At 57.2% G+C, this 23,266-nt stretch overlaps 1 protein-coding gene across 1 annotated transcript; it reads right to left on the reverse strand.

Annotated features, from left to right (window-relative positions):
* Window positions 1-2,667: 2,667 nt before the first annotated feature.
* PHF24 (PHD finger protein 24) lies at window positions 2,668-11,851 on the reverse strand. The gene is made up of 8 exons (XM_054055428.1): window positions 11,497-11,851; window positions 6,083-6,455; window positions 5,007-5,192; window positions 4,475-4,553; window positions 4,183-4,385; window positions 3,349-3,515; window positions 3,029-3,130; window positions 2,668-2,925 (listed from the first exon to the last, which is right to left on the reverse strand). The coding sequence occupies exons 2-8, from the start codon at window positions 6,449-6,451 to the stop codon at window positions 2,829-2,831; spliced, it is 1,203 nt and encodes a 400-aa protein (XP_053911403.1). The 5' UTR covers window positions 6,452-6,455; window positions 11,497-11,851; the 3' UTR covers window positions 2,668-2,828.
* Window positions 11,852-23,266: the final 11,415 nt, after the last annotated feature.

Raw genomic sequence — 23,266 nt, forward strand, 5'->3', positions numbered from 1 at the left:
GATGAATGTCCCTCCTGCTGCAGGGCCAGGCTGATTTTGGGGCCAGCTGGGCACTCTCTCCACTGGCTTCTGTCTTGGTGACCTATGGGGAACCCTCAGCTTGCAGGGTCCTGGGTACACCTCCTGGCTTCCCCCATCACTGCTGTGGGACACGCGGGGGACACGAGTCCAAGCCTGCCTGTTGGGACAGGGATGTGAGGCTGGGTCAGGGGTTGGAGCATGGTGTTAAATGCAATGGGCTTCCATGGGTTCCCCAGAAATCCTGGGGGGGAAGCCAGGAGCCCCATAAGCATGTCGGCTGGAGGCTAGTTGGACACAGCTGTTTAATGGACACTTCTCAGTACAGAACAGGCATTACGACACACACACCCCTGGCCGCCTCCTTGCCACAGCCACGGCTCCAGCCCTGTGTCAGACCTGGCACCTGAAATATCCCCATTGGCTTGGCACATCAGGGACGGTAGGGGAAGGTGTCGCGGCACTGGTGTGCCTCCTGATCTTACAGCAGGAAGAGTCCCTGGAGAGGATCCTGGGTTGGGACAGGTGGGGGTGAGCAGTATGATGCCCCCATCCTGTCAAGGGGTGGAGGTGAGGGAGCAATTGGGCTGCCATAGGTGCACCTCAGGTCAGTGCACGCCATGGGGCACGCTGGGTGAGCCAAGGCATGCCGGGCAGCGAGAGGCTGAGTGCAATACAGGGATAGGGTGAGAGGGACAGGGGGCAGCTGCTGAGGCTGCCGTGGATTTGGGCATCCAGAGCCCTGGCATGAGTGAAGCAAGGTTTCCAAGAGTTCCTTCACCAGTGGGCTAAGCACATCCATCCACTGTAGAGCTGCTGGGCATCATCCCTGCCCACAGAGGGCTTCATCCCTGCAGCTGACATGTGGGGTCTCTGGGCTCTCTATCCTCCTCCTCCTTGCTCCAAGTATTAGTGCTCCCAGCAGAGTGGGGGTGCCCGCTCACCATAGAATCAAAGAATCAGAGAATGTTTTGGGTTGGAAGGGACCTTAAAGATCATCTAGTTCCCCCCTGCCCCGAGCCATGAGTAGGAACCATGCTGGGGAGGGAGCTAGAGCGGATGGGGCTAGTGTGGGACCTGAATGCCGAGTGGGGTGGGGGAGAGCATCCAACGGGAGCAGGGGTCAGGAGGGGACTAGGAATGTGGGAGAGCACTCCTGTGCACCCGAGTGTTCCCTCCTGCCTCCCTATGCCTTCTGTTCCTCGTGCTCTTTCCCACGCCATCACTGTTGGCATTAAATGGTTGGTCCTCAGAAGGTCAGGGACATGACCATGAGCTGTGGGTGCAAGGATGGGCCTACTGGGCTCCAGCCGCTGCTGGAGACATGCGGGGATGTAAAAGCTGGGGCCAGTTATGTCCTCCCTGGAGGATTCACCACGCTGATGAGCTGGGCTGGTGCTTCCACAGACCCCTGTGTGCTGCTATTGGTAGCTGCAAGTGGAGGCTCAGCCCTGCTGCCCTGTGGCCGGGAGGAAACTGGGGGTGCACAGCTGCTCTGATCTCTGCTGTCACCCCATAGCTACCCAAACATGGCTTCAGAACGAGGAAAAACACCACTTCTCCTCGGGGGCAGACCCTAATCTGTCTGTGCTTTCCTGGGGATGGCTCCAGATGCTATAGGGCTGGAGATCATGAGGGCAACAAGTTCCCTGCCCCTTGTACCCCATGGTGTCCTCAGGAGCAGGGTCTGCAGGGGGACACCCTATACCCCATGGTACACCCAGACACTAGACGCCTCCCCACGGGGGGATGGGGGGGAGGCCTGTAAAGTTAGCCCCTGCACCCCACGGTATCCCGAGGAGAGGGTTTTGTGGGAGCACCTCCTGCACCCCACAGCATCCCTGGGGTGTGTGGGAGCACCTGCTCCACCCCACGTCATCCCGATGCACTGGACCCCTCCTCACAGTGGGATCTGGGAGGACACCCCTGCACCCCACAGCATCTCTGGGCATTGGACACCTCTCTGCTGTGTGGCGTTGGGGGGCACACCCTGCAACCCACAATGTTCCCAGGAATGGGGTCTCTGTGGGGTCACCCCATGGCATCCCCAGGCATTGGAACCCTCCCCACAGCAGGATTTGTTGGGGACACTCCCTGCACTCCACAGTATCCCCAGGAGAGGGATCTGTGGGGATGCCTGCCCCACCCCACAGCATCACTGGGCCCTGGAGCCCTTCCCACAGCTGGATGTACTGCGGGCACCCCCTTCACCCCACACCAGGGCTGGTACCTCTGTGGGGGCACCACCTACATGCCCTGGCGTTCCCCAGCATTGGACCCCTCCTCACAGTGCGGTTTCTGTAGGCACCCACTGCACCCCATATCACCCCAGGGCACCAGACCCTTCCCCACAGTGGAGCATTTTGGGGCACCCAATATGGCTCCACCCCATATTATCCCCATGCATTGGACCCCTCCCCACAGTTGGATCTCTGGAGGCACCTCTGCATCCCACAGCATCTCCAGGCACTGGAGCCCTCCCCACAAGGGAGTGTCTGGGGGCACTCGCTGCACCCCACAGCATCCCCGGGCAATGGATCCCTCCCCACAGTGGGGTCTCTGGGGCATGAGGGTGGTAGAGCCCCTCACTACCCACCCCACATCCCCCCCCTCCCCAATCAGACACCCTCACACCCACTCCCTCTGCCAATCAGAGCCCAGCACCCATCCCTTTGGCTGACGGGATGCAGGGTGTGAAGGTGGGCGGGTGCTGCCCAGCCAGTTGGTGTCCAGCTCTGCCCATGGCTGGGCAAGGCAGGTCCCCATGGCAGGAGCAGCCTCGCCACCCAAGATGTCATCGGGGGGGGGAGCTAGGCGGGGGGCTGCAGGTGGAGGGCGGTGCTGTTTGGGCGAGCAGCCAGGATGTAGGCGATGTTCTCCTTCAAGAAGCCAGACCAGTCGATGAGCCTGTGGGCAGATATGGGCTCAGCAGCTGCCCCCCAGCGCTGTTGCTCCCCCAAAATGGAGGGGGGGGGTGTGTGTCCCTCCCCAAACCACTCTCCTGTCTCACCTGGTTTCCTCCTGCTCCGCAGCCGGTGGGGTCTTCTCCTGGCTCTTGCCACTGCTGCTGCTGGCGGGGCTGCTCTCCGACATGGGCCCTACATGGCTGATGCTGTGAGGAGGAGGAGGGAGCGCTTTGTCCTCCACCCTTGCACCCCAAGTAGCAGTGGTGGGGAAAAAGAGACCACGACAGGGCTGTGGGGCCGTGGAGGCGGAGGTGGTGGGAAGGGAGGCACCCGCTGCTGCACTGAACACATTCAGTGGATGCCGGGGCTGTGTCAGGAGACCTGGAAGGGGTGTCACCCCAGACTGAGGAGGGCAGCCACATACCTGACATTGCAGGATGGCGTCTCCTTTTGGTGCTTGCGGAACCAGGTGTGCCGGGCCCGGCGGCACTCGCTTTCTCCGATGAAGCCATCGTTGTCCTGGTCCAGGGCCAGGAAGGCTGCCCGTGCCCGTTCCCGCTCCTTGGCTGTCAGCAGCCGCAGGAGGGCATTCTGGGGAGCAGAGAAGGGAAGGAGAATGGGAATCCCCCTCCCCCATCCCAGTGCTGTGGGGGTCTCCTGTCTGGGGTGTCATGGCCATGGTTGCTGGCTTGTGGGAGCCGGACCTGGGTGCCAGCTGTTGGGGCCAGCCTTGGGTGTTGTGTCCATGGGTGCTGGCTGTTGGAGCCAGCCTTGGGTGTTGTGGCTATGGGTGCTGGCTGTTGGAGTCAGCCTTGGGCACCACAATAGTGTGAGCCAGCCCTGGGTACTGTCACCATATGGTGCTGGCAGTGGGACTTGTCCTTTGGTGCTGTGGACATGCGTGCTGGGCTTGGGAGGTGTCCTGGGGTGCTGGGGCCATGGGTGCCAGCCATGGGAGGCAGCCCAGGGTGCTGCAGCTGGACTCGCTGGCCATGGGAGCCAGATCTAGATACCATGTCCATGGAATGCCAGCCATGCAACCCAGCCCTGGGGTCCTTGGCCATGGGTGCTACCCCTTGGAGATGTCCTGGGGTGCCATGGCTGTGAGTGGTGGCTGCAGTGGCTGCGTCTGTAAATGCAGTCCATGAAAGTGAGCCCCAGCTGCCGGGGCCATGAGGGCTGCCCATGTGAGGTGGCCCTGGGTGCCGTGGCCGTGAGTGCTGGCCATGGGACCCAGACCTGTGTGCCATAGCTGTACCTGCGGACGCAGTTTCTGCAGCAGCTGGATGGACTCATGGGAGAGGAAGTCATGCCACTCGATGTGCCCCTTCTTGTCAGGATCCAGGGCGGAGAACTGCAGGGCTGCTTGCTCCTCCTGCGCCTCAGCCATGGGCTTCTCAAACTGCTGCTTGTGCACCAGATGCTTATAGTGCAGAAAGTCATCCAAGGTCAGGCAGGTCTCTGTGGGGGATAGATCAGATGTGTGGCACATGGGAAGGGGGACCCACCTCCCCCAACCATCCAGGACCTGAGGCAGGGAGGCTCCTCACCTGGAATGATCTTGCAGTGCTTCAGGGTCTCCATCAGGCTGTACATCTCTTCCTCAGTCAGCAGGAGATTGAGGTTGTCCTGGGATAAGAGGTAGAGAGGAACCATGAGGCAAAGGCATGGGGGTCGAGGGAGCACCCGACTGTGTTATGACACGGGGATCCCTTGAAGGCACGTGTGTGTGTCACCCAGCATGTTGCAGTGGGATGGCTGCATGACTCTGGGCTTTGGGTGCCATTTCCATTCCACCGTAGCTCCTCATGTGCCCATCAGTGCACCGAGTGTCACTTCCTCTGGTGTCACATCCTCTGCCAAGGTGCTGGAATAAGGATGTGGCAAAGGGCCATGCTCTCCTCCCCTCTGATGGCCCCCCAACAGGCCAAGGTAGGTGGCAGGAGCTGTGGGGCAGCAGGTCCCCCTCACCCCGGACCAGGCTGCGCTATGTTATGCTGCTCATGTCCATGTGAGTCATGGCTCCCTGGGAAGCACCTACTACCCGGCAGAAGCCCAGTGTCCTCCACCCTGGGTACTCACACAGTAGTAGCAGCTCCAGCCTGTCTCAGTGTGCGCTGTCTCCGTCACCTCTACAGCGCTGTCATTCTGCAGGTAGCCCATGCGGCGCAGGCAGCCATCGTGGTACACCCGGCTACAGACACGGCAGGGGAAGAGGCTCTCGGCTGTCCACACCTCGCAGATCTCACATATCTCATCATTGTGGACCTGGGGAGAGACAGGCAGCTGCTCACGTGGGCAGTGTGGGCAGAGGGGTAGATTCTCAAGCTCAGGATGAGGTAGCTGCTTTGCAGGTGAGCGTGGATGTTGTGGGGCAGAAGGGAAGGGAGAGTGGATTTGCATGGGGCTCGCTTAGGGCTGTAGATGGCACATCATGTGGGGTTAGAGGAGGGTAGGTGGATTTGTAGGGGTGAATGGAGGGTCCATCTGTAGGGCTGGTGGGGATGTAGATTTGTAGGTTCTCTGTGGTGCAGTGTGGTGGGTATGGATACCTGGGCTGTGGGGTTGTAGGTTGTCTGGTCTTTAGGGTGGTAGCATGGGTGTGTAGAAGTGCTGATCTATGAGTGGGCTGGTTGTAGGTGTGGACAGATAAGCTGTAAGGCAGTAGGTGGCCTGGGGGTAGGCTTGTGGTGGGTGAGTGGATGGTTAGATTTGTGGGGGTGGGTAGGTGGGCTATAGGATTCTGGTCATGGGTGGATATGCTGTTAATTTGTGGATGGGTTGGGCTGAAAGGGTCACAGGTGTGGATGGATGGAGTTGTGTTCTAGGCTCACTGGCTGTAGGATGACAAACACGTAGATTGGATTTGGAGCTGCCTGAGCCGGTCAGTGACCTCTCCTCTCTAAGAGACCCCTGGATCCCTCCAAGGTGTGTCTGACCAGTTGCACCCTGCTCCCTGCATGGCACCTCCAGTTACCCAGCCCAGATCCCGGCCTCCTGCCCCACTGAGCCACTTTCATGGGGCTTTGCCATGCCCAGGGAGGCTGTCACTGTCTGGTGGGCACCTGCAATGCTTGCATATCTCCTGGCGTCTGCTCTATGCATCTCCAATCCCAACCCCATCTCCCCCACCCCATCCCCACACTGTGGCTGCTCACCTGTTCCCGCTGCTCCAGGCTGATGTCCAAGGGCTCATCATCATGCAGCTCCCGCTTGGGCCGGATGAAGGCAGGTGGAGTGAACCTGTTGGCTCTGTCAAACTCCTCGGGCTCCACGCCCCGGCCATCCCGCAGTCGTTCCCAGGCTGCCTTGCTAGCACTGCTCTCCTCTGGCTGGGAAGGTCCTGCTGATACCTCCTCCTCTCCTTCCTGCACAGCATGCTCCAGTGTTCCCCGGCGAGTTCCCCCTCCCTCTGCCCGCCGCCGTGTCGATGGCTGTTCCCGCAGCCCGTCCTTAAAGGCTGACACGGCCAAGCTGACCTTCTGCACCTTCTCCACCGTCTGCCGCCTGGACATCAGCACCCCCATGGCTCTGCAGTGGGGGGAGGAAAGTGCTCAGCGCTAAGGTCTTGAAGTGCAGTGCTGTGCTCCACCCCTGCACCATGTCCCTGGGCCCAGAAAGGTGTCCCAGTGGCTGTTACCCAGTGGTGTGGGGAGCAGCTCAGGGCAGGGAGAGATGGGGTCTCCTTGGCAATGTGGCATTGGAGTCATCCATGGTGGCCGGGGGCAGATGGACCTGAAGCCATGTGGAGATCTGACCATGGAGGGGCTGAGTGTTTGTGGAGGAGAAGGACACTAAGAAGGAAGCTGGTTTGCAGTCACTCTGCCTCCCCCATATTTGCTATGTAGACTCCAGCTCAACAAGAAACACATCTAGGCCCACCCCACACCAAATCAGTAAATCCCAGAGGGATTGGGACCAGCTGTAAGCCTACCCATTGCATGCATTTTCTTTCTGCCCTAAAGAAAGCCATTTCGGCTAGGCAAGGGCAAGCAATGTCTTTCCTGCAGCTCTACCAGGGCTAGGGTATAGCAGAGCTGCTGCTGGATCTCTTTCCTTCCCTAAATTTCAATTCACACTGCAGTCTCTCTTGTGCTCACACACTCGTGTGTAGGTGTGTTTGCCATTGCCCTGATCATTGGGCATCCTGTACACCACCCTGAAGTGTGGGCCTGAGCTGGTTCACAGCCTGGAGCCATGTAGAGAGGCTGAGCCAGTCATGAGAGGTCCGCAAGGGTGCAAGAGTGAAGGGATGCAGTGCATGGGCCTGAGGAACATGGGTCTGAAGAAGGGGAGTTGGGAGCAGGACTGAGGGAAGATTGCCTTAGGGTACAATGGGAAGGACAACGGCAGCAGCAATAGCACTCTGTCGCAAGAGGGTTGGGCTTGGAGAAGGGTGGATTGAAGCTGGGGAGAACCAGAATTTCTTCTCCAGTGGTGTGGGGCACAGCATCACCCCACACGGGTCCTGGTACTGCCCACGTACCCCACTGAGGCTGTGTTATTGAAGATGCTGCAGCCAAGAGGAGCTCCCAGCTGGTGCCCAGGGACCAGCAGGCAGTACTTGCTGCCTGTGCTGGTGGGGGAAAAATTGGAACTGCCATCTCCCGCCCCGCCAGCCTCAGCAGGGAAGTCCCCAGGTAGCGGGATAATTAGCTGCACGCGTGCACACGCTGGGATCTGGCGGCTGTGGGAGGACATGACGCTGCGGGCGCTGTTGTGTCAGGGAGCCTGGGCAGGGTAATTACAGCTGCCCCAGATAGCAACGCTGAGTAGAGCATGCTGGCAGGTGGCTGCCCATGACCCTTCACTCATCGCTACACCCACAGGTGCCCAGACCCACACTTTTCACCCAGCCACGTGGGCTCTGTTCACGCACACGCACGTGCGTGCAAACCCAAACACTGCCTCACGCACATGCATGTGATTTCCCAGCCTCCCCCTATCACGGTAGGACCATCTGTGTGCAGATTCCCACACGCAGAGCTGGGTGTGCAACACACGTGGGCCCCATCCTGCGTGTGGGGGTCTCAGCAGCTGGCACGCATGGACAGGGCTGTTTGCACCCACTGAGCCCCATGTCTGGCTCAGCGCTGGTGCCTGGTGGACTGCAGCTCCTGGGGCTTTACAAAGGTGGGAAGCGGGGAAGAGCTGGAGGCACATGTCCAAGCCACAGCAACAGCATCCTTGTGGCTGTACCAGCAGAGCAGAAGACACCTGGATGTCTCTGTCTCCTTGCTATGCTGTCACCGCCTGCCCTGGGCTGCTCAGGATCCTGTCAGCTGTTGGAAGGATCAGCTCTGCCACTGGGCAGCATTGTGGGTCTGCCTGCAGGCAAGCCAGCCGAGGCCACCAAAGGCAGATTCCCTCCTTTGCAGGTCCCTGCATCCAAGCAGATCCTGGCCTTATCCTGCCCAAGTCTTGGATAGAAGTGCGGAAGAGAGAGCACAGAGGAGCTGTGCTTGTGGAGAAAAGCCAAAGGAGTAGTCTGGGCCCCAGCTCTCAGTACACCACAGTCCCCAGGAGCCACATGATTTCTCCTGATCCCCGGCATGCTGACAGCATCTCTCTGCAACAATGCAGGGCTCCAGGTGGTCCATCCCCAGCCATCCTGTGGCACAGCAGAGCAGCCCAGGCAGCAGAGGGGTGACTGGGATAAGGGCCTGCTGTAATCTCCCTGAAATTAGATTCCCTTGGGCGTTCATGGCATAGTCACACCCCTGCTCCACACTGCTGACAGAGGATCCAAGAACATCCCCGTCTCCGATCCTTTTCTGGGGCCACCTGAGTGGCTCCTGCCACTGTCAGTGGCACCAACTGCTGTGTATCTGGGATCTAGAGGCTGTCACACTGTTGTCACCTCTTGTAACTGTTCTCAGCCTCTCTGGCTTCCCTACCCCTGCTAGAGCTGCATGGCTGGATCCTGCCTCTGCATCCAGGGGCTGAAGGGCTTAACCGCAATCTCCATCTCCAGCCCCTGCTACCTTTCCACACTCCTCAATGTTCCTCAGATGCCCCAGCCTGCTCATCTCTCTCCGAGAGCAGCTTTCCCCCATGCCCTGCTTGACCCTTTGGCTGTGCAGGGTGGGACATCATCCCCACACAAAGCCTGACGCAGCTTAGGATCCTGCCGGGCTTGGTATGTCCCTTCTCTCCCACGGACTTCTGGATGTGGAGAGGGGAGACCAGAGATGCTCTCACCCCATGGCAATTCAACTACGGAAGCAGTCCCTTCTATACCTGTAAGTCCCCAGGGAAAGGCGTCTCTGCTGCTGTTTGTGGCCACCTCCAAGACACCTGTCATTCGGGGTCCTGGTTCTACCACCCGGCTCACTTTGGCTCGAAGACCCAGGGCCTCGACTCAGCTGCTGAGCACCAAATCTGGAACTATTTTTAGGTTACCCCCACAGAGGAGATAAATCTGAGCACGGACGGGAGCTTTTGCCCAGTTCCACTGAGCCCTGCTGGTCCAGGGGATGTCACAGAGGGTCATAAGCACTTCCCCATCCTTGCTCTGACACTCTGTACCCCTGCCCTGTCCTCTGGGTGGCACACATTCTGTGTGTTCTTCTGATGGGGATTTGCTCTTTGCCACTTAATCCCTGCAGAAAAACACAGAGCCAGAAAGCACTTCATCCCCTTAGGATCCATGGACTCAACTCATTGCTTTGGGAAACTGAGGCACAAAGGCAAGGCTGGTGCAGTTGGCATGGGAATGAGCCTTTTTTGAGGAGGATGGGGGCACTGGTGGCATGGAGCTGGTGGCCGTCAGGGAGGGATGCTGGAAGGGGTTGCATTCCAATGCAAACAATGGTGTCAATCCGTGCATGGTTCCAAAATCTCCTCTTCCCCATGACAGCAGGAGCGGGAAGGTGTCGGCGCTCACAGCTCCTGTTGGGGTTTACAGGGTGCTGGGTTTGGCTGTGAGGGCTGCGGTGGGTGCGGGGCGGCAGTTGACATGCAGGTGGGTGTATTGCCGCGTGGCGGGGATGTTGTGGTGGCTGGGAGCAAAGGATCGATGAGGTGGGGGAGCAGCGCAGGGTGGGTGTGTTAGAGGTGGATGTGTTATGGCATGGATGTGCTACGGCATGGCTGACAGCACAGGGCGGGTGTTACGGCCCGTTGGGGGGCTGTGCAGGCTGGGGGTGTTGCAGCAGCTATGGGCACGGCATAGGTGGTGGCCTTGGGTGCAGGGATGTTGCAGCAGCTGTGGGTGTGGGGTGGTGGCTGGGGCGTGTTTGGGTGCGACGGGTGTGTTTTGGGGGCAATGGGTGTACCGTGGGCTGTTGTGACGCCTGGCAGTGGCACGGGGAGCTGGGGATGTGGAGTGTTGTGGCAGGACCTTGGGGCCAAGGGCTGGCCATTGCCTCTCTGCCTGCCCTTCACTCGGCTGTTTTTGCCAGCTCCGTGGTGCGTCCACAGTGCAAAGCCCCACAAGTAAATGAAGGTCCAGTGGGCACTTGGACTGGTGCATGCCATGATTGGGGTCTGTGGCACACCTTGGACCCACCCTCAAGGGGATGCAGAAGCGGTGTGACAGGAGCAGGACCCTCTCATGGGCTCGCTGGCTGGTGGGAAGGATGTGCCTGGTCCCCACCAGCTCCTCATGGGCCAGACCTCTGCCCTGCCCTCGCCAGGCTCTCGGTGTTTTTACTGCCCAGTGCTGCACCTTCCTGGGAGTAGTATCAGAGACCTGGGGGCAGGGAGTGGGTTACTGATGGGGAGGACATGCTGAGGACCCTGGGACCCATGGCAGCCTAGTGCCAGGGTTCCCCTGGTCTGAAGGGCACTGAGCAGGTCTGGGAGGAGCTGCCGTGACTCTGGCACAGCCCTGCAGACCCTGCCTGCTGCTCTGCCTAGGGTGATGGAGGCTGGGCAGCGCAGGTAGCAGGCTTTGCTTGAGGTTCTTCACCTCCTTGAGCCAGCTGGGGATGCCCAGAGGGGTTCTGTGGCATCCCCTTGTCCCCTTGCCCTAGCAGATGGCAGTGCTGGGGCTGTGGCACTGCTGAGGCTGCTACTGCGAGGTGACCCGGTTGCCAGGGGATAGGAGGGTCCTTGACTGATGGTTCCCTCCCCATCCTCTGCAGGGATTCGGGGGCCGGGTATAGAAGATGGGCTGGAGCCCTGGCTGTGCTGAGTCCCCGTCCTAGGGACATGGAACCAGTGGCTTCTTTCCCTGCTGGATCAGGCTGCTTGCCCTGCTGCACCACGGCAGATTTTATAGGTGTGTCGCACGTTTCCATCTCCCAGAGTGGTACGAAAATGCCATGACAGCGGAGTCCTTTCCCCTGCAGCAGACCCAGCTCCTGCCCAGCTCCCAGCTTCTCCTCCTCATTTCCATTCCCAGTCCCTCTCCCCAGCACCCACATCAGGACTCTGACACATGGGCAGTACCCTGCCACCCCATCCACATCCCCACTCCCAGGATCCTCATCCCAGGAACCCTGGTCATCCTCCTCAGCACCAGGACCCTGGGGGCAGCAGGGGTACCCACCCACGGGTGTCATGATGTGTGACCAGCTCACGCCGTGCACCATGCGAAGCACCAACAAAAGCAAAAAAAGCCACTTACCAGTGTCAGAGTCTGTCTGGGGAGTGTCAGCCCTAGAAAGCAGTCCACACAATGCCCATCACCGCTGCCTCCAGCCACGACTCCCTCTCCACCCGCAGGTGCTCACCACATCCCACACCTCCTGTGCAAATCCCCTCCAGGGGATGGAGAGGTACCCAGCGAGCCAGAGACCTGTGCTTGCTGCTGGAGGATGCAGGAGACAGCAAGATGCTGTGAGCGGATGCCTGTGTCTAGCGCGCGCACACACACACACACGCACGCGCGCGCGCACACACACACACACACACACAGAGGAAGCAGGGAGCTTGTGACTGGGGCTGAGCAGATGCAGCCTGGTTTGCTGTCCCTGTACCAATTGCTGCCTGAGCTGTGTTAAACAGCTCCCTGAGACACGAAGCAATTTTTTAACCAGGCTGACGTTTGCTGGGAGATACCAATAAAAGCTTTCTGCATCTCCTCTGGTCCCTGGGGCTAAACAGCCTTTCTTCAAGACAACCTCAAGGACTACAGAGATGGGGCTGCAACTGCAGAGGAGTGAAAGTCTCTCCCGCCCACCCTTGGGGTCTTCCCTGGACTGGCATCCCATCCACAGGCTACCTGTGACTGCTTTAACCCGTTGCCTGCTGGTCAGTATTGCAGGCAGGCTGTCCTTCCCCTGCCATGGTGTAACAGGGGGCATGTTGACTCCTGGCTATGTGCAGCTCCGTGTGCCTGGTGCAATACAGCACCAGGAGGTTTGTTTCTCTGGGTTCCCAGCACTGGACATCACTTGGGTGCACACCTCAGGGCTGCAGTGGGGCTGGGGAGTCGTGGAGGGTGTGAGGGAGGTGACAGGGCAGCAGAGAGGAACCGGGGCTACAGAGGAAGGCATAGACCTAAGGTGGTGCTTCTGAAAGTCAGATATCTGCTCCCCGTGCATCCCCAGCTGCCCCAGACCAGCCCTCTGACACACTTCTGGAATGGATGTTGACTGAAGGGCTGTACTTTCCCTTTCAAAAGCTCCCAGCTGTACCTGGACATGATTTGGGACAAAAAAAACCCCAACCCTCTGAGGCCTCCTAGAAGCTGCTTCCACCCAGGCCTGGGATTAGTGTTGAAGGTTAGAGCAGAGGTCCCTAGGAAGTGGGGATGGCTGCAGGACTGCCCTACCTCTCATTCAGTCTGGATGTTGCAGATCCTGTCCTGGGCAGAGGAGACAAGTGCTCTGCTGAGCTCCTCTGTGCTGTTCCTGCTTTGGGATGCTACTGAGGGGATCTCACTTCCCAGTCTGACTCCATGGCTGTGCCAGTCCCTGTGCCCTCCACGGGGCAGAGCCGGGCTGGCTCCATGCAGGCCCATCACCCTACAGAAGAGAGGATGTGTGTGCATGTGTGCAGCGATGCATGTGTCTGCAGAGGGACTCAAGAGGCCCCAGTAAAACAGCGAGCCACAGTGGGGGGGATGTGACATATCCCATGCAGAGACTGTGGGGAGCATGGAGAGGGAGCCATTCTATGGCTGCAGCTTGCTGGCTCCTGGGAGATGGGCAGCACCATCCCTGGGGTCTTCACCTCTGAACAGCCCTGTGCTGGACACAGTGACTGGCGCCCATGCCATGCCATGCCCTGCCTCCCTAGGAGAAGTGGCTGAACTAGGACAGCCTCGAGGGTGCTCTGCCCACCCTACTTGGGATGGGTTTTTTCCAGCCTGTGCCACACACTAGTGCCAGGCTGGTCCCTGTCCCCTGTCCAGACTGGGGTGACTCCTTACCTTGCACCAGCCCTCCTTGAGATGTGTGGGTGCTGACACTGGCCCAGTAAGTCCCATTACCTCCATTACAGACCCTTTCTACTCCCCCGTCTCAGCCAGGAGTGAGCTGAGACTGTCTGCACCCCACGTCACCCACAAGCAGAGCTGGGGGCTGGGAAAAGCAGCATGTAGGTGCTGTGCTGGCACTTGGGCTGCTCCACAGCTCACTTCCCCGCTGGGTGGAGATGTGAAAAGCTGAGCTGCAGACAGGATTTATCTGCTTTCTGCTTGTGGCTGTCAGGTCCTGTCTTGCTTCGCTCCATCAGCCTTACAAGGAGCCATTAGTTGCCCTGGTCTGGGGAGTCCCTCTGAGCTTCCTCCTTCCCTAAGGATGCTTCCCTTTAGGGTGAATCACATTTTGTGGTGTTTAGCCTAGAAAGGTGCACATGGGGTAGACAAAGTGGAGGCCAGTTTTAAATGGGGCCGGAGGAAAAGATCTCTGAAGACAAGCCCTGGCCCCAGAGGACTTGGAGAAAGGAGGAGGCGGTAGAGGTAGAGTGTGCTGGCAGGATGCAGAAGCTTTAAGTGCCTCTGCGGGGAAAGCCCTTCCCCAGAGGGCTAGTGGAGCTGTTCCTGGAAAAGCAAAGGCGAGGAGGAGCCCCAGCACTGCTCCTGCTCAAGCTGCTGAGGGGCTTAGGGGTCTCATTGGTGTCTGCCCTGGTGCTCTGTGGTCCATTCCACCACACAGCCAGACTGTGCCCCTGTAGCAAGGCTCCATGGATGGGACTAGCTTGAGCCTGGGTGGTGGCAGCTCCTGGCCAGCCCCTGGGTGCGCCAGGGCCAAGCCAATGTGTGTGGTGTCCCACCAAAGGGGAGCTGCAGCTCAAATCCATTACTGCAAGGGATCCAGCAGCATCCACCCCATGCAGCATGCTCTTGCACCCACTGGAGAGAAAGATGACATGGTCCCTTGCCCTCACACCCCTCTGCAAAAAGCCATAGCAAGTCCTGGGCACCCACCAGAGCGGCTGTGATCGCAACAGGCTGGAAAAGCTTTTGGTGGAGCTAGCAGCTCTGAGCTGCTGGGGGAGGGCTGCAGGGGTGGAGGTGAGAGCTGAGCTGCAGCGGGAATGTGCATTTTCGTCAGCTCTCCCCCCCTCCAAAATCTCGCACGACGCCCGCGTGTAGGTCACTGGCTGCTGCAGCGACGCGGCGTGTGGGCTCACCATCTGCGGCTGCTTCTGGAACCCGCCGCCTGGGAACACCGCCCTGTGCCGCCCCAGCTCATCTCAGCTCCCCCCTAGTCCCCGAGACCTGAAGCCCACAGCACCCTGAGGGCTGCAGGGTGAAGGATTTGCTCTTTGATGGAGGGAGCCTGAACTTTTTGCTCCTGCCAAGAAGCAGGAGCAGCAGCAGGGTGCCTGTGCAAGCTGGTGTTCCTGCCAGTCAGCGGGGGGTGATGGAAAAGAGAACTTGTCAAAATAGCGAGATATCTTTTTTCAGGAGATTACAAGTTTGGCTGATGGAGATAATAGTGTTGACGCGCTGCAGGGAGGGTTCGGAGAGGCATCAGCGCACCTCGCAGCAGCTGGTTCTGGAGGGGAGAATGATGCCAATATCAGCATGAAATGGGATAAAAACTGGCTGCCTGATGGGTTGCTGGGTAAGGCTGCAGGCAGCGAGTGGCAGAGCATCACCCATCACCGGGAACAAGCAGTGCAGGATTGAAACCATGAGTGAGGGAGACCATGCCTGGTTGTCTCCAGCTGTCCCAGCCCATACCCTTCACCTTTGTGGGCTCCATGCAAAATAAGGCGCTCAGAACCCCACCCATGGATTTGAGCCCTCCTGCAGACATGATCCCACTCTCTACCGGCACCCAGGCAGGACAGGTCCTGACAATGGCTGCAGAGAGCACCTCCCAAGGACACGTGCTGACAGCTGTCCTTCATGTCTATTAACAGTTGCCCTTCATGGCCACTGATGGCTGTCCATCACTGCCCCTGGACATTCACACCAGCTCATCAGTGGCTGTCAGTCACAGTCCTGGTCATCACTGTAGGCAACATGCATGATGCTGGTGGTTGTCCATCATGCTCCCACCATGGAGGACAGCTCATTGACACTGTCTGCTATACTCACGACCTTTGATAGAGTTGCTCCTCCACCCCAACAGCTCAGCCATCGGTATTGATGGCCTCTGACACCTTGCAGCCCATACCTAATGTTGGAGGAGGTATGTGGCCCTATGCCCCTCCAACCTAAAGGGTTCAACGTGGTTCCCTTAGGAGGATGGATTTCTAGAGCAACCCCTCACCCTAGGCTGCTCTGACACCCTCCCTCTCCCACGCCTGTCCCCATCAATGGTTCCCACCAGGTGTGTGGGGCTGCAGTGTTGGTGCCATTGCGAACTGCTAATGGGGTGGCAGGTGGCTCTTGCTCCCCACATTCACCCTACCGTGGTCTTGGGTGTAGGGACAGGTATGACAGGTTCTGGCTTTTCCTCCTGCCCTTGGTGACCAGGATGCCTTGAGCATGAGCTGCCAGATGGTGCCCAGCAGGAATGCCGCCCCTCTTTTGGCCCCCACCAGCAGCCTTGCAGTAATGAAAGTGAAGTAGGTTAAGACGCTACGGATGCTGGCTGTGTGCCTTGCAACCGCAACACTGTGTTTGCTCTGAGTGTTTCCCTGCCATCCCAGGGCTGGAGTGCAGAGGTCTTGCATGGCATAGTTACTGAGCAGCCTTGTGTGCACTGTCGAGGTGCAAGGGTTGGTTCTGCCCACTCCTTAGCAGCTTTCCTGTCACACAAAAATCCCACGGTATGAAAGACTGGAGCAGAATTTGCCTAATGAATGTATCTTCAACCCTGCAGCTCTGCAGGGCATTGGAGTTTGTAATGGAGGTCTGTCCAAATGTGCATGGCAGCTGAAATCCCAGATGGAGCAGGGCCAGGTGCTGGGCCATGTGGGGAGGAGGCGCGTTTACTTCACCCAGCTGCAGATTTGGGCTGAGCTCCCACTCCAGGCTGCCCAAACCTCCACTCCTGGGGCTTGAGCATGTTGTTCTGCCCAGGTAAGTTTTAGCTCTTTCCGAGTCCTTGGACTGGTGCAGGGCTGAGTGCTGCTTCTTCCTCATGCTTGCCAGTGTCTGATAGAGCCCTGCCTCACTGCTGTGTCCCCATGCCTGCTGGGCTGAGCCATGCCAGCCACAGATCTGCTGCAGCCCCACATAGACAACACGGTCCACCAGCTTCTCCAGCTGCTGGAAGGAGGAGATCCAAACTGCATCCAGCCCCATCTATCCTTCTGCATGTCCACCCCTATGTGACATAGAGGTGGTGGGTACCAGTGCCAGGATCTGGGTTCGGGGGACAGAGAAAGGATGTCATCTGACAGTGTGGATGGGTGCTGAAAAAACACAAGGGGAGACAGGGAAAAGGTGCTGGAGTGAGAGAAGCAAGGGATGAGAGAAGGCAGGAGGAAGATAACAGCACATCCTCCAATGGGCAGGGATGACTCAGGGTCTGGGGTCTGCAGGAAGGTGTTCCCACAGGGTGGCTGCCTGGCCTTACTCGGTTCCTAGGGGTAGTATGTCCCTACAGGGTCTTTTGACCCCTTCCCTGCAGCTGGCAGCTCTCCAAGCCTGGCCCTGATGAGATGAGGATGCTCCCTCCGGACAGATAATAGCCAAGCACTTTAGAGCTCTCTAATCTAGGAGCACTCTTAGAGGCATTAGCTAAATGACCCTCTTCAGAGGGCCACTGCAGCCAGCTCCCAGAAAGCAGCTTTCCTCCCTGCCAGCCTCTCCTTTCCTCTCCGCATGTAAATCCCTAGAAGGAAGGGTTGGAGGCCAGACCATACAAATCTCCAGGGACTGATACCTCCTTGCCCTAAGCAGGGACACAGGTGTACCCAAACAGCAGACATTGGTGCACAGACTTTCCAGGACACTGCGTGGCTCTGGAGAGCAGGATCAACTCTAGAGCTGGGTAGAATGTTTGAGCCTGGGGTGAGAGGAAGAGTGCTGGGGCTGGATGGTGGATGCATGCTGCACACGGGTTTGCCACTGCATCATCCCTATGCCAGCCCTGAATTGCCTTGCAAGGAATACACTCATCCCCTCAGGAAGGCATGGGCAGGGATGTCAGCCCTCTCTGCTGACCACCCTGCTAGTACAGCTGCCCCTCTGCAGTGTCACCCATCCCCGCATCCTCCCTTAGCAGAGCCATGTCTGCTGCAGGCCAGTCGAGCATCCTCACAGAGGAGCTTTTCAAGTGTAACGGAAATGCCTAATGAAGGCCGACTTCATGAACCAGGGCTGTCACAGGGATGATTGCTGCCTTCCTGAGCCATTTTATGAGCAATAAAGCTGTAGGAGAAGAGAGGAGAAAAAGAGAAGACGGTAAAAGAGGGGAGAGTGGGCAAGAGGAGAGGACAAAGCCTGCCCATATGCCTTTCCCCTGCTGGTGAGGGCACTACTGCAGCCCTTGTTGGAGGCAGGGGGCAAGCAGGCAGCCCCTGAGGCTGGAGGTAGATGCAGAGCCCAGCTGGTTCCTGGGGAGTTTGGCCCGGTGGGGCTGAAAGCCAGGACCACTGAATCCAACTATCTGGGTCACAGCTGTCATCTATCTTGCTATAGATGTGGGATATAGCATAGCTTACACCCAAGCCAGCGGCTACGCTATCCTTGGGCAACATGGATGTGGGTCCGGTAGCTTCCATGTTGCTTTTAGTGTCTTCATCAGCCCCATTCCCATGCCACAGCATCCTATGGACAGGCTTTATGCAAAGGCTCATCCCCAGCCTCTCCAAGCCTAGAAGTCTGGTCCTTTACCCACAGGAGTCTTACAAGCCTTTACAAGTCTTATGAGGAGCGTCTGAGAGAGCTGGGTTTGTTTAGCCTGGAGAAGAGGAGGCTGAGGGGAGACCTTATTACTCTCTACAATTACCTGAAAGGAGGTTGTGGAGAGGAGGGAGCTGGCCTCTTCTCCCAAGTGACAGGGGACAGGACAAGCTCCGCCAGGGGAGGTTCAGGCTGGATATCAGAAAAAATTCTTCATGGAAAGAGTCATTGGGCACTGGAACAGGCTGCCCATGGAGGTGGTTGAGTTGCCTTCCCTGGAGGTGTTTAAGGAATGGCTGGATGAAGTGCTTGGGGACATGGTTTAAGGGAGTGTTAGGAATGGTTGGACTTGATGATCCAGTGGGTCCTTTCCAGCATAGATTCTATGATTCTATGATGGGCTATGCATGCTCCCTGGGCTGCATCACAGCACCAGATACCTCTCACCCCTCTTGGGGACCCCCTGAGCACCTCTGACGGGGTGAGCAGGGACAGACCCATGGAGCAGCAGAGCCCTGGCACACTGCTGCCTCACCTCTTAATCAGCTAATTGTGTGTTTGGGGTTTCAGGCGAGGGCCCCAGCCTGGCGTTGCCATACCAACTACATCAGCATCACTTTCAAACATTTACCAAGCAAGCTTGAAATGCAGGGGGGTGGTGGATTAAAAAAGGAGAGGAGGCCAAACAGAGGGTTGATGGGAGGGGAGAGTAAAAGGGCTGTCTGTGCCTCTTCCATTACATTGCATGGAGTCCCGCAGGGCAGAAAGCACTGATTAAAACAGCTCTTGCTGGGATTCAGAGGCTTTTTGGGGAAAAAAGAAAATACCCTTGCCTGCTGGAGTCTGTCTGAGGCAGACTGGTAGTACGATTGTTTCAGTTTCTTCAGCAGGGTGAGGGGAGGGCTGTGAAGTAAGGAGGCTTAGGTTGTCTCCCCAAGGCAGAGAGCGTGGGCATGGGCAGTGTGGGCTGGCTGTGGAGACACACGGTATGCACAGGGCAGGGCTAGTGGTGCAGCGAGCTGGTTGCAGCAGCTCAGTGGAGCGGGGATAAAAAGTGGCTGGGGGCTGATGTGGGGCAGATCTTATAGCTTGGAGTCCCACTTGTGTCCCTGACCTGTTGTCATCCCAGGGTATGGGTCAAGACTTCTGTCCCTGGCACTGCTAGCCCTGGTGGCACAAACCTGCCTTGCTTTCTGCAGCTGGGTTTTGTGTCTCCCCCTGATACCCAGCTGTACCCCAGCCCTTCCTCTCTCCATCCAAATCCAGTTCTTTGCTACCCTTGGCCTTTCTGTGAGCTGAATCAGGCCTCTATAGCACCTCCTGCCCAGCTGGATGCACTCTGGGCTGCTTTTCCTTACCAGCACAAACATAACGAACCCTCCGTTGTTTCCCAACCATCCTCTCCAGCAGTGACCAGTCTGGTACAGGAGGCAGAGCTGCCCTGAGTAGAGGCTGTGGAGCTGGGTGTGTGTTCCTCCTCCTGCTCATCCAGCTTCCCCTGCAAACCCATTTAACAGATCAAAATTTTATATGCTGAGCCATGCTGGAGCCCAGAGCACAGCACAATTTTGCAGGTTTTAGTCAAAGGAGGGCTGTGTCAAACGCAGGAGGCTTTGGCTGCTGCAGAGACACGAGGAGAGGAGAGAGCAGGTAGGAAGAAGAATGGCATAAAAAGAAACCCAGTTTTTGAAGGTGACACCTGGCTTTTTTGGCATCGTCTCGTAGTATGGCCCATGCTGTGGCATATTAGTGTCTCTGCCCAGTTTCTCTCCATTCCGGCATTCCCTATCTGGGCTCTGACACCCATTCAAACAGTGTGTGAGCCTGGTGGCACAAGGCAGTCCCCTGGTTTTGGACAAGACACTGTCAGGCGTTTCTGCTTGTTCATTGCCGAGGCTTCAACACCTAGGGCTGTTTCCCTTCAAACCCTCACTCTTCCTCCTCTGCGCTGAGTGAATCTCTTACATGCTGGTGATATGGCTCAGTCATGAATCACTGTGGGCACGGCTGCTCCTCAGGTGCTTATTTGTCTCCAGAGAAGAGTCCATGCAGCATGCTCCCTCCCAGCCATGCACCTCCTTCCTCCCTGGCCATGGTCTGCTTCTGAGACTTGTCACAGAGGACTGCGGAGACATGTGCTGTGCCTGATGCTGTGGAGGACTTGCCCACCCTACAACTCCTTCCAGTAGCACATGGGTCCCCTAGGAGTCCCACGTCCCACGCGAAAGCCTCTGAAGGTGGCCATGGGCTGTAGACTGGCTGGTCTGAACCTCAGACTGGGAGTGGATGCAGAAATCAGCGTGGGAGTGTGGCTCAGGCTTTGCTGGGGAAGTGCCGGGATTGTCTGTGCTGCCCAGGACTTTGCAAGCAGCCATGAGACGGCTGGGCGGGTGCAGTTAGTGTGGTGCCAGGCCCTGGCTTATCAGCCTTGCTGAGAATCTCTGAGTGGTCCAGATGGCTTTCTGCTGGCAGAGTGTGGCCCTGGCAGCTCGTGTCTGCTGCAGATGTTGTGTGGGCAGACCCCCTGCCTCCTCCTGTGCACTCCTAGGGGCTGCAGTGCTTGATGTTTGGTATTGGGGCTCACCCAGAGCTTGCCACAGTGCAAATCAGGACATCAGCGGGGCAAGAAATTAAATCCTTCCCCTACAGGCTGTATGCGTGATCACCCTGCCCTGATGAAGCAGTTTGGTGAGTGTCAGTGGAATGCCCTGTGTCAAGGGATGTGCCTGCTGGGAGTATCCTGGGGTCTCTTTTCTGGATCCTCTACCCTTCCTGTGGCTTTCCAACTAAGGACCAAGCACCAGCCAGGAGCTGGGACAAACAAGGGCATCCCTGTCGTTACTGCCAGGACAGGCTGCATCCTGCTGGCTGCTGCCTGCTCTGCCTTGCTCCACTGCAAATATCATGGTTTGTTCTCCACTCTCAGATGGTGTCTTTTTGACTGGGAGAAACCTCCAAATTGCTGTTCCTCACAGCTTCAGAAAGCAATGCCCAGAGTGACTTCTGTGCAGGTAGTGGCAAGAGGGGACAAGGTGTCCCAGGACCCTGCACACCATTCCATGAGGGCTCAAGCATTGTGTGCTACCCTGCAGCACTTCTGGGCCTCTGAGGGCTGCATGCAAGTTTCCTTTCCAGGCAACTGTCTGTGAGTTTTACAGCTGCCTGGAACATCTGCAAAGGATTGATTTACTGTAATTCCTTTGGAAAGCAACTTTTGTGATTGCTAGCCTGGAGATCTCAAGCTGGACTTAAACAACGGGATTCTAAAGAGGCCATGAATAATTGAGCCTAATAAATATTAATAACTCATCTGCATGGTGGCAGGGCATGTAATTGCGAGGAGCGTTCTGGAAACACAGCTCTGCAGGCAAACGTGCACTCATGGCAGGGCTGGGGCAGAGCCCGGTTAACACTGATGCTGCTGGGCCATGCAGAGCTGTGCATGGCCACCAGCCTTGCCACCATCCCCTGGGACTGATAGTGGCTACGGGTAGGGAGTGCTGGCCACCACAGAGAATTTAGATGTCCTTGGTGCGCCTCTCTCCCAGGAGCTGTTCTCCTCTTGACCCTGAGTAGACTTACAGCATCCACTGCATCTTTTGGCAGGGATGTTCTCCATCTCTGAGCCATCCTCATCCCTCACGTACCCTGGAGGACCTGGGAGACCCCTTACAGAAAGTCCTGACAGCCTTCATGTACCAGCCAGGTGGAGGGATGTCCCAAAGTGGACTGAGTCTGCAGATGCTCCTTGCTCTTTGTCCTTAAGGGCCAGATGGGCTCTCTGTGTCCGGATTTCATACAAGGCTGTCTCAAGCATCATAAAACCCACTGCACTGCAAAAGCCAGCTCCCAGGGCCAAGTGCTACCAAGAAGACACAATCTAAGTTTTGTATGACCCAACAGGTCCTCCAGAGATCGGGTTCATGTGAGTTTGGGCAAGTGAAGACATGAATGAGAGATGGGATATGCATGAATTTTCTTTTTCTGAAAAGACTTCTATGAGAATGCATGTGGTCAGCTCTCTGGGGCGAGAGATGTCCAGCAAGGAAAGGCTGAACTTGTCACTCTAACCCTTCCCTGAGCAGCACTGAGCAATTGATCAGACCTTGTGCAGGTGTAGGATCCTTCTCCAAGTTGCTGAGCTTTTTGGATGAAATATAGTTGCAAAGCTCAAGAAAAGACCCACCTCTTCTCCTCCTGGGGTGCTCTAGTCCCTCATTGCATCACACGCTGAAATAGCACTCATGTCTCTGGCTTTGCCAATGCCCGATCAAACCCAGCATTTTCCAGAATTCTGCTTTTCAAGGTGGATTAGGAAGAGGAAACTAAAGGGATAACAAGCACTTGCATGGGAGGGCACAGACTGCTCCTCTGCAAAGACTCAGAAATGCTGTGAGCAAGGTAAAAATGGGAACATGGAGACTTTGCCAGAGCTTTCTGGATGTTTCAGTTCAGGGTGCAGAGCTCATAGACCTGCACCTTTGCAAGCCAGTGTTGGCTTTGCTACCTGATGCTGATGGTGGGATGAGGAACCTATAGGGCTATACAGAGAAACAAGACAGAGGAACCCTGAGCTTACAGTAAGGGCAGGGGTGAATTCAGGTAGGATATTGCCCATCGGTTTCTGCTGTGAATGCCTGGCAAGCGTATTGTGAGGCTGTATCCTCTGCAGGAACTTCTCCCACACTAAGCAAGTGTTTCTTTTCCCCAAACTGTCTGTTGAGATTGCATCTTGCAAATGTGGTTTCAGACAATAACAGCTTGCAATTATGCAGTGCTTTCAAAACCAAGATATCCTGAATTTTGTTAGCGTCTTTGTATAAAACTAGCTGAGGCTGCTGCTGAGATGCAAAGCTCCAGCCTGCACAGAAACGTCGCAGCTGGGATTATCCAAAGCTTTCTTCTGTGCCAGGCTGGAGATGTTTCATTCTGCAGGAGATTTTAGGGTCCTGCTAGCTGGCTGGGACCCCGGGCCTGGGCTGACAAACCAGAGCGAAGGGGGCACAGAGACATCTTGTGGTCTCTGACCCCTGATTTCTGTGTTTTCTATTGCTACACCGTTACAGGAGGAGGACTGACTGGTGGTGGGGATTATCCATGCGGGAGTCAAAGGGCTCTGCACTCTCCAAGGGAAGGGTAAACATGACTTGGCATGGATCAGGAAAGAGAGCAGTAATTGCCGTAAGACCCATTATGGAGC

This window comes from Cuculus canorus, chromosome Z (assembly GCF_017976375.1).
Source record: "Cuculus canorus isolate bCucCan1 chromosome Z, bCucCan1.pri, whole genome shotgun sequence".
Taxonomy (NCBI): domain Eukaryota; kingdom Metazoa; phylum Chordata; class Aves; order Cuculiformes; family Cuculidae; genus Cuculus; species Cuculus canorus.

Excerpts from the sequence above, each read along its gene's own strand:
- PHF24 (XM_054055428.1), bottom strand. The coding sequence starts at position 6,451 with ATGGGGGTGCTGATGTCCAGGCGGCAGACGGTGGAGAAGGTGCAGAAG. Across the intron at positions 5,193-6,082 it reads GCCTGGAGCAGCGGGAACAG|GTCCACAATGATGAGATATG; the intron begins GTGAGCAGCCAC and ends GTCTCTCCCCAG. Across the intron at positions 3,516-4,182 it reads TGCAGAAACTGCGTCCGCAG|AATGCCCTCCTGCGGCTGCT; the intron begins GTACAGCTATGG and ends TCTGCTCCCCAG.